The sequence below is a fragment of the Miscanthus floridulus genome, chromosome 8 (assembly GCF_019320115.1).
Source record: "Miscanthus floridulus cultivar M001 chromosome 8, ASM1932011v1, whole genome shotgun sequence".
Lineage (NCBI taxonomy): Eukaryota > Viridiplantae > Streptophyta > Magnoliopsida > Poales > Poaceae > Miscanthus > Miscanthus floridulus.
In genome coordinates this window covers 169,541,788-169,555,127 of record NC_089587.1, presented here as the reverse complement: position 1 = coordinate 169,555,127, position 13,340 = coordinate 169,541,788, and the positions used below count along the sequence as shown (strand labels likewise).

The following is a 13,340-nucleotide window of genomic DNA, read 5'->3' as shown; positions in this document are numbered from 1 at the left end:
AGTGCACAGTTAAGGTCATGCCCTCTTAGGAACAGATCTACCAAATAACGATCATCACTCTACGGTGCTAACAGTAGGGTATGAGGCAGAATCACACAGACCGTAATAACGGGCCGTGAAATGGTTTTCGCTAGCCAATAGATCTACTCAAAGTCAGACACGCCTTAACCGCACGCTATGTACGATCAAGATTGATATAAAACAGCTGATAAAACATAACTCATCGTTTAAAGTGTAGATTAAATTAAATTTTAGATCAACAAACGATGGGTTAAAAAGGATATAAGGTTGATTTAGATCAATCCCAATCAGACGAAGTGATATTGCTATAATAAAATAAACAATGGAAGCAATAAACAATATCGGTAACTTAATGAATCTATCTGAAGAAACGTCACCCTTAGATAGAGCCGATAATTTGACCTTGATCTAGTTCGAGTAGTGGAGGTCGACCGAATCGATGCAGCCGTACTTGATCTAGACAAGAGTCGATAACTAACTCATACTAGAGTCGCAGTGGAGGTTGACCGGATCGATGCAGTCGTACGAACAGAGTATATAAGCCATGACGGTACTTCACAGACAAGTAGTGGAGGTCGACCGGATCGATGCAGTCGTACTTGTTGAAGAACTCACCGAGATCTACTCTACTTCTACTCCTAAGGGGTGGCCGAAGCCTGAAAAAAGTAAATAACTAGTATTTAATTGATTAGTGTGTCTTTGATACAATAGCCGAGGGGTTTATATTTATACCCTGGGCTGATAAGAGTCCTAAACGAACATGACTAGATAAAAAGAAATACCAAGATGCATGGACTCTAATTTCTCTTATGTAGAATCATTGCTGATGAAGCTTCCTTATTTGATACATGTCATTGTTTCTTTCATCCTAATATGCACCTGGACGTCATGTCTCTCTCAAATTAATTAAATAATATTTCTTGATCGGCTCATAAATATCCCGTTAATTAGGAAACTTTCTCGCTTTTGACATTATCGGCCGATCTCTTTCTTTTCAGGATAAGCTTACCAAATTTTGATGTAAACATAAATTATTTATTTTTCTAGAGCTCGCAGCTTGTGATTGACGAAACCATTGCATACAGCTCGTTGTCAACAACATATCGCTTATCAGTAAAAAATAACATCATTAAATCTCGAAATAAATAAAACAATGAACACACATGCCAAATCAATGGCTTAAACCTGTACTTACCTACAAGTACCCAACTTTGGCGCTACCATCTTATATTTAATTATTTATTGACTTCGCCAAGAGAGATTCTATGACCGGCAACACAACGCATTGATGTGAGCGACGCGAGTGTCAAATTCTCTCTTACCACGTCTTTGCTGATGTATGCTGATCTTCCTTGGTCCGTCAAGTCAACAAGCAGCCAGATTGCAACGTGACCCGGGCGGGCGGATGCATTGCACGCATGGCGCATCTCATGACAAATGATAAATCGGTTGGCCAGTTGGGCACTCCTTCGTTCGATCAATTAGTTCAGTTTATATACTACTAGGAACAAGGCAGTTCAACTCGTCATTGGTTTTCAACCGGTCAAATGAAAGTTGTTTCCTTTAGTCATCTCAAAACGAAATGACCATTTGGCATGCCATATTTTGCGAATTTAGATTTTTACATGGAGGGAAGTCATCCACAATCTTATTCTTTCATTTTTTGTCAAAATATATACGATAATTTGGGGGGGGGGGGGGGGGGGGGGGGGGGGTGGGGGGGCGGGGAATGTTGCCACGGCGCCTTCGGGTTTGGTCGTTGGACTGTACTTCTGCTGGTTAGTTATCAACCCTTCACGTGCCAGGATTTATATCAAATCCATAGCCCAAATAAAACCAGCCAGCGCTGATCTGCAGTTGCTAGACGCCAGCGGTTGACGTTGACAGGCGATCTCCACAGCGCCAGTCAACCGCCCGTGTTCGTGGATTCAAGTGTCCCCCTCTTTCGGCCTCACCGCCGCCACTGACCGGCCGGCCGGCCATGCCTGGCCGGGCGAGCAAAACACCAGCAAAAGCCTCCTTCTCGGTGCCTTCTCTCTCTTTGTCTTGCCTGCTTCATGCTAACGAAGCGCACGCTCCTCGTCGCATCAACGCCGCTGTCTGTTTGTCCCCGTCGTCACGGCAATGCTCGCTGCTCGGACACTTCGTGCATCCCACATTGGGCCTCCCCCCGTATATCTGTGCGAGCCCTCTGACTCTGAGTGCCCGACCTACACTACACTTGCGCTTCACCGCGCCACTGAAAGGGTCGTCTGACCGAGCATGGCGACGCACCGGCACCAAGGCGCTACCGACGTGTCGTCGCCGTCATGGCCGAGCGCCGGCGCTCCCATGGCAGCCCCAGCGGCGGCGCGGTGGCCGCGGGTGGCGCCATCACCGTGGCCAGTGCCATCGTCGTCTTTGTGGCCATCTCCATCGTGCTCGTATCCCTGCAGTCAGGGGCGGAGCCAGGATTCAAACGTAGAGGGGCCATGCTGTTTGCGAAGATTTAGGATTCAAATATTGGGGGCCAAAGTATTAGCAAAGATTTTTTTAGAGACTCATAGCCAACAATCTTCAATAAAGGAAGTTAAAACTTAGCCATGTCAAATAGAAACAATAAGAGTGAAAAAATATGACAGCAAATAATAATAAAGGCAAATGAGCTACATATCTATTCCAGAAAGTACATTTATCTAATGAAGAAAAAAATTAAGGTACAGAAGTCTACAAGCAACTGTATATCCATTTAGTAGATTGATCCATAGCGTTTGTGCTAAATATAGGTAGACATGCATATGGACAAGGGAGCTGAAGGAAAGCCACACGATTACCACCAAGGCACCCATGCAGACTATACTGGAGGGGCAAACTGCATGCACTAATTACCATCATTAGCTGCTAAACATGAGATTATATGGCAGTATACGGTAGACCAACCCCCCCCCCCCCCCCCCCCCCACCCCCACCCCCATCCGCAACTGACTGCAGTACTGCTTCGACGCGTGGGACGGCGCCCTGCCCCGGCGACGCGGCGGCCACCGTGGCGACGGGACGGCGGGTTCGAATGGTGCCACCCGGACTCGGGGCGTCGACCCGGAGCTGCTGCGCTCCCCACCCGTCACGGTGTACGTGTACCGCGCCGCTGTGCCGGGTTCCAAGGAGGACGCGGCGGAGTGCTCGGTGTGCCTCGCGGAGCTCGAGGACGGCGAGGAGGCGCGGTTCTTGCCCTGCTGTGGCCACGGCTTCCACGCCGAGTGCGTTGACATGTGGCTGGCGTCCCACACTACCTGCCCGCTCTGCCGGCTCACCGTCTCCAAGCCCGACCCCGACTCGTCTCAAACCCCAACGCCAGCTTCGGCTCTTCGTCCGCTCCCTCCAGAGCCGGCGAACCTGCCCAGGAGTGTGCTTCTCGGGGTCTCCGACCAGGGCGCGGTCACCGCGGTGAACATGACCAGCGACGACGGAGATGACACGACCGCTTCGGCTTCCACTGCCGCTGCGCCCGTTCCGGTGATCGAGATTCCTGAGTTGGCGCCCGTGCCGACGCCGACCCCGCGCGACGCGGCCAAGTCATCGCTGGAGGCTGTGGTGTGGAGCTTCGGAAGGCAAGGCCCGAGCTCGAGCTCCTCCTGCACCTGTGGCGGCGCCGGCGAAGTAGCCGACGTGGGGCAGGGTATCAGCGTTACCGTCGGCATGGCCGTCGCGGAAGCGCAGCTGCCATCAGAGGCCACGCGGCCGGTGCGGCCCAGGGATCTGCTGTGTAGCGACGGACCCCCGGACGTGCGTCAGGCCGACTAACCGGAGAGCAACTACAGCTTTCAGATACCTGTGCATATGTACACTCTGTAGCGTTGAATTCGAGCTACCCTATTTTGTTTTATTTAATTTGTGGTAATTGTACACTCTTTGTATTACATTTACACAGTACAAGTCTAGAACTAGACTCAGCGTAAAATCAATGATTTAACCCGGATGGATAGGTTTCAACATAAAAAACTAACCAATTAAGCAACTTTCAGTTTGCCTCTTCAAATCGAGTTTATAGATACGGTGCATTGTTTCTATAAAACAACGGAACTATCTCCACTTTCAGTCTTTCACCATGGATCAAATCAAAATTCAGTCAAATACTATCGAGTCCTTCAGCACCCACTCTAATCCATGTAAAAGATCAAGTATAGTAAGACCTATTCAGCAAGATGAAAAGTTATCCATCTCCCAAAAATAAAAATAAAAAAATGAAATGAGTACTCAGCTCTCTCTCTCTCTCTTAAAAAAAAATATGTGTTGGGCCCTATTTGGAGTTATTTGTATTTTATTTATCCTTAGTCCTAGTGTTTTATTGTTTGTAGTGATGTTCATTACTTATCTAAATTATCATATTGGTACTATATTAAACATGGGATTGACCAAGAGAATCCTTAGCAAACTACGTATCGGTGCAGAAAGTGACCAACACGTAAATATTGATAGTTTTGCTGTACGTTGTGATCGGAGGTGGCCTATCACTTAATGACACAGGGTTTATACTGGTTCAGGTAACGTGCCCTACATCCAGTTTGAGTTGGTCAGTGACTTTATTCCTGAGTCCAGGTGCTCGAAGTTTGTTGTGGGGTTACAAACAGAAGGGAGAAAGATTGGGGTACAAGAGGTCCGGTCGGACTCTAGCCTGAAGGGCCGAGAGTGACGGGAACTCCACTACGTGCTAAGTGTTTGAGCGTGTGCTCAAGGTTTGAACCTGGTGGTTCTATTGTTGTGTGTGAGTGAACAGATCGATCATTCCTTTTGGGAGAGAGCACATCCCCTTTTATAGATGAAAGGGATGGCCATACAAGTGAGAGAGGGAGAGTGTACATATGCTAAGTCTTGTTGCCCACGCCGTTGGGTACAAGATGATTGTAGGCGTCCATAACACTGTTAATGTCAGATGCATGTGGGAGGTTGCGTCGTCTTCTTCCGATATGGCAGACGTCGGTGCTTGTTATACTGTTGATGCCCAGAGGCATGTCGGAGGTTTTACCATGTTCATCTGGTATGGTAAATGCTGGCGCCCACAATACTGTTGATGCATAGAGGCATATGGGGGAGCCTTACTGTGTTTGTCCGGTATGGGAGTTGATGGCGCCCACAACACTGTAGGGCAAATGTTGGCGCCCATAACACTGCTTGGGTTCTATCACGCCAGGAAGGTCGCAGGGTACCCTTCTGACATGCCCTGTTGGTACTGTCCTGCAGGTATATAGGGTACGGTCCTCGGTATTACGGTTGACTTGAGTGCCCTACCTTACTTTCTCCGTCCATTTCCTGGTCCTCACCGAGCGAGCATCCCCGGTCGGTTGGTCCCAGTCAGCTCTAAATGCGCTAGTCGGAGAGGAGCTGTAAGCAGAGGCTCGGCGTATCATCGGTCGGAGATGCGGGTAGGAGTCGGAAGTGGTGTTTGGCCAGGCCTTCCGGTCGGAGAGGCCATCCGGAGGTGGGCCAGAGTCGGAAGCGAGCGTTGTTCCTCTTTGGCCAGGCCTTCCGGTCGAAGAGGCGGGCCAGAGTCGGAAGCGAGCATTGTTCTTTTTTAGCGAGGCCTTCCGGTCGGAGATTTGGATCGCCCTTCTGGCCTATCATTTTTAGGTGTTTGGGCCAGCCCATGAGTTGCGCGTCGTCCGCAATGTCGTCTGCTGGGCTAAGCCTTTGTTGGGAAGCCTGTCCATGCAGGACCCCGGGTTTATGAACCCGACAGGAGCCCCCGAGCCCCCGGGCGATTCGGGTAGAATCGTCAGGGAGATTTTTGTCTTGATGGCGGGTGTAGCCCCCGAGCCCCCAGGCGATTTAGGTAGAATCATTTGGGGGGGGGTTCGTGCTGCCAGCGGGGGAAGTTTCATTTCGTCAGCGGGTGCGCGTGAGCGCACCCATAGGTGTAGCCCCTGAGCCCCTAGGCTTGTCGGGCAGAATTGCCTGGGGGGTTTTGTCAGCGGGCGTAGTTTCTTCTTTTTCGGTTTCTGACCTGTCATTTCTGGGAGAGTGGTCCTAGGCGTTTGGTCACGGTCGAGGAATCGGGCGAGACGTCGGAGTCATGGATCCAGGCATCGGGCGCGCCGAGGGATTGGGCTAGACAGACTCGTGGATCCAAGTGTTAGCGCGCTGGGGGATCGAGCGAGTCGGAGTCTTGGATCCAGGCGTCGCCGAGGCATTTTTGGGTGTCTTGAGCCCCTGAGCCCCGTTGGGCTTGGTAGGGGTTGGTTGAGTTCTGTGCATTATCCCATCCACGGTTTCTCACAACTGGAGGGGCTGAGCTAACATCGCTTGCCTCGATGGCTCGAGTGACGCGCTCGGTGAGCTCGCTAACTGGTACGTTCGAGTGAAGTTTGGGTCCATCGTTCATGATAGAGTCGGCATAGCCCTCATGTGGCACTCCACTACTCCTTAACCTACAACTCGATAGATGCTTGGGTCATTCCGGAGACCGACCTGGGTGGCCTGTGGGCCTCCCCTCGATGGAGATTCTATGGGTTTGGCGAGGTTTGGATCAAATGAGAAGGTTGAGATGACCCGGTCTGCTTTGGGGCAGATTGGGCGAGGGCTGCTCAGGGCTCATTTGTGTTTTCTCCCCTGGTTCTGTTTGACGTGAGGCAACATCGAGCCCTTCGTGGGCTGGCCTTCGAACCCCGGTCAGTTGTTGCTCATGTTGAATGAGGCAACTTGTAACACCCCAGGTGTTTGGTTTCCACATTTGCACTTGCATTTCATGAACATGAGCATCATTCATCCATTCATAAGCTTATATCACATAAAACATGATTTCGAAACATTGCAACATGTTGCATATTTCATGTATGTCGTTTCTTTTATGAGATGAATAGTGTGCAACACTTAAGTGCAACGTGTGCAACTCACTTTAGTGAAACATGGTTAGTTAGTACCATGCAACAAGATCATGAAACATGTGAAACATGACTATGAAACAAATGTAACATTTCATGTGTTTTTCATTGTTTCAGTACATACAATGCTTGATTCTTGTGTGACCAATGTGTGGTGTGGCTAATAATTCTCTTAAACAACTTAGTGACACCTAGAATGTCATTTGGAACATTGTTCATATTGATCATGTTGCCTAAATATGATTTCAAAAAGTGGTTTGACTTGTTTTGACTCCTAAACCCTTTTGTTTGATTGTTTAAAAAGTGTAGCTTAGAGTGTTTGCATGTCTGAGCAACCTAAAGCAAAGTTGTAGCAAATTTTATGAGGAACAAACTTTGTTTGGAAGCCAAGTCATGAAAATATGCACAACATGTTCAAAAAGGACCCACAAGTCAGTGTTGAGGGCTGATTCAACACTTAGAAATATTTCTAAGTCCTAAATGCAATGTCAGTTTGATCGAGCCGACTTTGGCTTGATATAACTCATTATCCTTTGAGTTTTAGCTGGTGATTTCTGAAGCATTGTCGTAGCCCTATCTTAGCTCTACAACTTTCATGTATATTGTTTGCACTGATTCTTCCCGGTTTAGGAGATCAAATGCTGTCAATCCTTGCTGTCAGGCTGATCAGGTAACTGAATGGCGAGCTATAGTGACTGACCGATTTCAGAAATCGATGGCCGCATGGAGGACACTCGTCGCCGGCCGCCTGACCGCGCAGCCACGCGCCGTGGCTATCCTGGCACTGCCGGTCATGACTTAACCCCTCCCACGCGCCTACCCGACCAGCTCACCAGTCCATTTTCGCTTTCCTTCGCCTCCACCGCGCATAGCAACAGAGCACCACTGCTCCGCCATTGCCGAGCAAGCCGCGCCGTCGCCTAGCTCGCTCGCCGCTGCAAAAACACGAACCCCAGCTCGACAACAGCTCCGCCATGTCCTCCTCTACCTCCTCCACCTCTTAGCTAAGCCTATTGAGTCTTGGTAAGGGCACATTGGCCACTTTTGCCGTCACCGCCATGAGCGTGACCTCATCGGAGTTTGAGGCCGCCGTGGTTGGGGTAGCTAGGATCCTTCTCATCCTCCTCTCTTTGCTAGTATAGCACCGTGGTGACCTCGTGGAGCTCATACCAAGCTCAGATGAGGTAGCCAAGGCTCGTCGTCACCGATGCCTTGCGCCGAAGCTCTGCCATGCAGCCCTCACCGGCGACGAGCCACCTCCGTTGAACATAGGTCTTGCCAGTAGCACCAATCGACTCACCTCATCACGTAGAGCACGTTGGTGTCCTCGGTGTCGCCGGAGTCCTCGCCATCGGTGAGCTAGACCACCGCCACGCCGTCGCACGCCGTCTCCCCTGTTCTGTGTCGCTGACTAGCGGGCCCGGCTGACACGTGGGTCCCATGCGTCAGTGACAGTGTAGTGGTAGGATAGTTCAAATTTGCAGATTTGAGTGATAGTTTGTGAATTTTGTAACTCCAAAAGTGTAGATCCAAATGGCGTGATTCAAATTTTAGTAGACTCACAGTGAAGTCTAGTATTTAAGAAAAATATGACATGAGCACATGATGTAGAAATTTTGGATGAATTAAATAGGAACTTAAAATGTGTTTTTAAATGCATGCAAACTTGTTTAAATTATATCTTGAGTTTCTGTGATCCAAAAATTATGAAATTTTGTGGGTAAGATATTCTTGCTTAGTAGAAGCTCTGGTAAAAATTTGAGAGTCATTGCATGTATGGTTTTTGAGTTATAGATTTTCCTTTTATCATTGATTGATACTTGTGTACATTTTTGTGAATTATCTAGGAATCCTATGACCATGAAACTTTGTGGGTAGTATCCTAGTACCTTAAGGATGCTAGGAAAAATATGAAATCTGTTGCTTGACACTTTTCACTAAGGTTTCCTAATTATGTCATTTTAAGCCATTATGTCTTATCATTTTTGTGTAGGCTATTATACTTGCTCAAATGGTGTGAAATTTTTATAGTGGTCTACTTAGAGCATGTAGTATCTACTATAATTTTTGTAGATTTAATGGTGTAGTTTTCATATATATTTACCATTTCCTCTAATCAATTAAATAAATTAAGAAATGTATTAAAAGAAAGGTTTTGGTGATGAACACCCTACTTTATGGTGTTCTTGTGATATGTGTAATATGTGAGTAAAGTTAGTTTTGTCCAATTATGTGTTTACATCATAAGTTAATAATTATTTTGTTGGTATTATGTCCCTCTGGACAGATCTGGGGACTTTATAAAGTTTCCCATGATATTTTGGTTTGCTGTGAATATGATGAATACAAAAGTTGTGGATAATTTATGTATCTAGCTCCTATCAAAATTTGAGGGCATTGGGCCCAGTAGTTTAGGAACTACAGCTGTTTAAAGTTAGGTTCCAGTTTTGCCTACTCTCTGTTTTGTGAAGACAGGTTTTTGTTGATTAAAGAATTCAACCTGGTAAAGGTTGGAATCATGCTTAGAGGTCTGTAAATGAATTGTATACAATTTCATAAGCTTTCCAAATTGTCTTGTTTCATGTCATTTGGATTTATAAATCTCCAGTTATGACTAGTTTACTGTACCGCTATATAGTCTCCATTTTGCTGCAATACAAATGCTTGAGTGTATGCTTCGTTGCCATGCCCTCGTTGATTGTTTAAGGGCTAGCCTAACTTGAGAACATGCTTAGATGCAGGTGCTAGGTCATTAATTGAGGATGAGCAATTATACATTAGGTTGTATGAACTTGGTAAGTAAAGTGATTTGAATAGAGCTTAAGTGGAATATGCGGACTGCAGTGAGCATGTGCATTCCCCGAGCATTCCCAACTTCGTTCATGTGCATCCATGATATTTATCTTGCGCATTCATGCAATAGGTGTGCCGGAGGGAGTGACGTTGCTAGAGTTCAAGGGAGCCAACTAGGAGGAGGAGCCCGAGGTGCAGGAAGCCGACAAAGCAGCCGCCGCGGAGGAGTTGCCCGAGTGCCCTGACCACCAGCTTTCCTCTTTCCTGAAAGGCAAGCCTCGGAGCATATTAAGCCTCCCATGTTTTTACAAATACATTGAGTATCTTTTATTCATTGATGATGCATTAAGTATAGGAATTGGTTGGAACCAATTGTTGCATTATGAATCCCTCCTTGTCCAGATATCGCACGGGAATCCTATTTAAGTTTAGGAACGTGTTAAATGCTTAGCCATGCTTAGTGCGGTAGAAGTCAGGTGATTTCCTATCACCTGCGAGCTTTAGGATGAGGTGGATCACGGTTGGCTATATTTGCTATCGTGGAAAAGAACCATATTAATAATGAATTAAGACCGGGCGGAGTCTTGTGTAGGTTTGGACATAGTGACTCTATCTGAGTCATTTAAGGACCGATACGTTGTACGTCCTCATGTCATGTTGAATGCAGCCTAACACTTAGCTAGCCAGATAAGTCGTTCCAACCGCGAAGCTGAGTAGCTCAACTCAGGCTGGGATCCATGGGGGTTGGATGCATTTTGGAGGAAGTAAGGATGTGCAGAGAGCCATTGGCATAAGTCCAAGGGGAGTTAGGTGCTTAAAATCCTGCACTTCTTGGCAGAGTGGTTCTCTGAGAATGCAGGGCGGCCTAGACCCACGTCTTTTCTTTTATTTTTCTCCTGAGTTGTACCAAAGGTGACTTATTTGCGACCCTGACGGGGGAAGTAGGGTTTGTGTTAGGAATAACCCTCCAGCTAGATAGGAATCGATTCGAATCGCCGTCTCTCCCGGATAGTGAGGACTTGACTGAGCAGCGGCAACGTAGATTCAATTAATTTAATGATATGGTTAAATGGATGATGATGATAAGGTTGCCATAATGTATACCTGATATGGTTATTAATGTTTGCACCCTAATAAAATGATTGCTTAGTACAGATGCTAATATAGATGATAGGTTAATGGCTAAAAGTCACTGCTAGTTCAAGTTAAGAGTTGATGTTATTACTTATGCTTTTCCACAAAAAGAAAGTGTCAGCCAGATCCACTGCATTAAGCTATGCATAATCCTTGGTGTCATTTGTTTTGGTTTACGACAGGTAAGTCTAGCTAAGTACATTCTCGTACTTAGGGTTTATTCCCTCTTGTTGCAGATGACCTTCTATATCAGGGATTCTGTAAGTATTGTCTCCACCCGGCGGGTGATGAAGACTAGATCATGGGCATGATCTCTGTTTCTCTTATCTAAATGCTTTTGCGGGTTGTGATCAGCGAACCAGTATTTGTATTTGAACTCGGGTGTGTAAGTTAAACTATTTGCTTCCGCATACTTTACAAGACTTGTTTTGTAAGAACGATGACTCTATGATGATGTAATCTATTTGCAAACGTCTGGGAAATGCTGTAATATACGATATGTTATGTTGAATTACTGTGATCTTGGTTGTATGCAAGTTGGTTTGAAATCCTTCGAGATTTCAATTGACTACCGTGTTTATATGGGCTCAAGTTCGAGAATTTGATTGTTTCGGCGATTGTTTTTGTACTTGTGCTCTTATAAATTGGTCGGTTCTGTGACACAACTACCGCTTCATGACGCAACATGGAGCATTGTGATGTATTTGACTGCATATGCAATGCTTTGGATGTATGGAATGAATGAATGTGTGCATGGATGAATGAATTTATATAAAGAAATAGTGGGGGTCGGTAACGTTACCTTGGTGACTTGAGTGACAGGGATTGAGGAGCTCCTATCGGATATGTCCGATGAGGATCTACGCTCATCATTCGTGATATAGTCGGCATGGCCCACATGGGGCGTCCCTCTGCTCCTTACCTATCTCTCGATGTTTGCCTGAGCCGTTTGACCGACTCAGGAAGCCCGTTGGTCTCTCCTGGTGGATATCTCATCATTTGGGCCTTTCCAAGTCTTGCCTAGGAAGGTGGAGGGCCGCCTGTGCATAGTGGCGCCTTGTTTCTTGCGCCCGGCGTGTGGTAGTGGTGGGCCATACCTAGGCCACGTCCCGTCTGACTAGGCATCGTTCCGTCGAGTAGGGTGCATCCCATCGGTCAGGGCACGTCCCATCATATCCCATCCGCATTGAATGGGGGAAGGGAGAGGATTTTTTGCCCCCGTCATTTCACATTTCCCCAATCGCCATGCCTTTCCCAACTGATGTGCCTCTTTCTTTAAGTAGGGGAAGGGAAAGGGCTTTCACCTAGTTCCTTCACCTATTCCTCATCTGTCGTCTCTTCTCTTTCTTCCCTCTCGCCAAGAGCGTCTGAGTGCCGCGGTGGTTCCTAGGAGAGAAAAGGGGAGAGCGAGGGAGAGGAGAAAACTCATAGATCCATTCATGAACCAGGAGCGAAATGTCGAGCTAGAGGTCATCCATCGTGAGGGAGTCGGTGCTAGCAGCCTTCGCCGAGACAGGGTTTCTGCCGCCGAAGGAGGTGGTGCACTAGAGGGCTTTTTGGGAGGGAGGATTTCCCGCAACCTCAGGCCAGCGAGGTTGTTTCCTTCCTTGCCTTCCATGAGCGTGGGTTAGGATACCCCGCGCACTGGTTCCTACACAGGCTCCTCAATGAGTGGGGCCTGGAGTTGTAGCACCTCAATTCGACTGGGGTGCTGCATGTTGCCAGCTTTGTCACCGTGTGCGAGGCCTTCCTTGGGATGGAGCCACACACGGACCTCTTTCGGCGGATGTTTTCTAGGTGAGCTTTGATGGAGGGGAAGCCACACATGATTGCGCCGGTGGGGGCTTCGCGCTGCAGAAGAAACTGAGCGCGTTGGGCTCATACCCCGTGTACACCCCCTGTGACTCCAATCGGGGGTGGCACGGGGAGTGGTTCTACATCAGGAACCTGGTGGAGGTGCCGTTTCTGCCTTTCACTGGCAGGAGGCTGGAGAAGCAGGAGAACTGGTCATGGGGCCCCGCCAGTCGGCAGAAGAAGAAGGTGGAGCTTCAGAAGCTCATGTGACGCGGCCTTGATGGGGTGTGGGTGTTCCACACCCTCTTCCGCCTTCGGGTTGCTTCACTGGCAGAGAGGATGTGGCCGATGTGGAAGTACGGCGGCCTAATAGACTCCGATCATGCATCACCGAAGGAGCTACCGAACGACAAGGTCTGGAGTCACATTGACTGGGTGCTGCAGCTGAAGCCCAAAGAGACCCTCGATGGAAAGCCTGGACCCCTCAACGCTACGACAGTGTCCAAACTGGTATGCTCCCCTCTCTTTACTCTATGTTCTTTTTCCCTTTGCTCTCCTATTTTTTGATTTTGAGTCACCTATTCCGTAGGGACTCAGAGTATACAAGTCCCGGCCGCACCTTCCGAATGGGCCGGAGGGTGTGGTGTGGCAAGTCGCCCAGAAGGAGGCGAAGGTTGAGAGGAAGAGGAAGAAAGCCGAGGAGGCTCAGCGGAAGCATGAGAAGGAGATAGCCCAGCGCGTGCG

The 13,340-nt window shown here is 48.0% G+C and overlaps 1 protein-coding gene across 1 annotated transcript; it reads left to right on the top strand.

Moving 5' to 3' along the window:
* Positions 1–2,330: 2,330 nt before the first annotated feature.
* LOC136470161 (E3 ubiquitin-protein ligase EL5-like) lies at positions 2,331–12,866 on the top strand. Its single transcript, XM_066468100.1, has 3 exons — positions 2,331–2,444; positions 2,992–3,783; positions 12,600–12,866. Exons 1-3 carry the CDS (start codon positions 2,331–2,333, stop codon positions 12,864–12,866), a joined length of 1,173 nt encoding a protein of 390 aa, XP_066324197.1.
* The last annotated feature ends 474 nt before the right edge of the window (positions 12,867–13,340 follow it).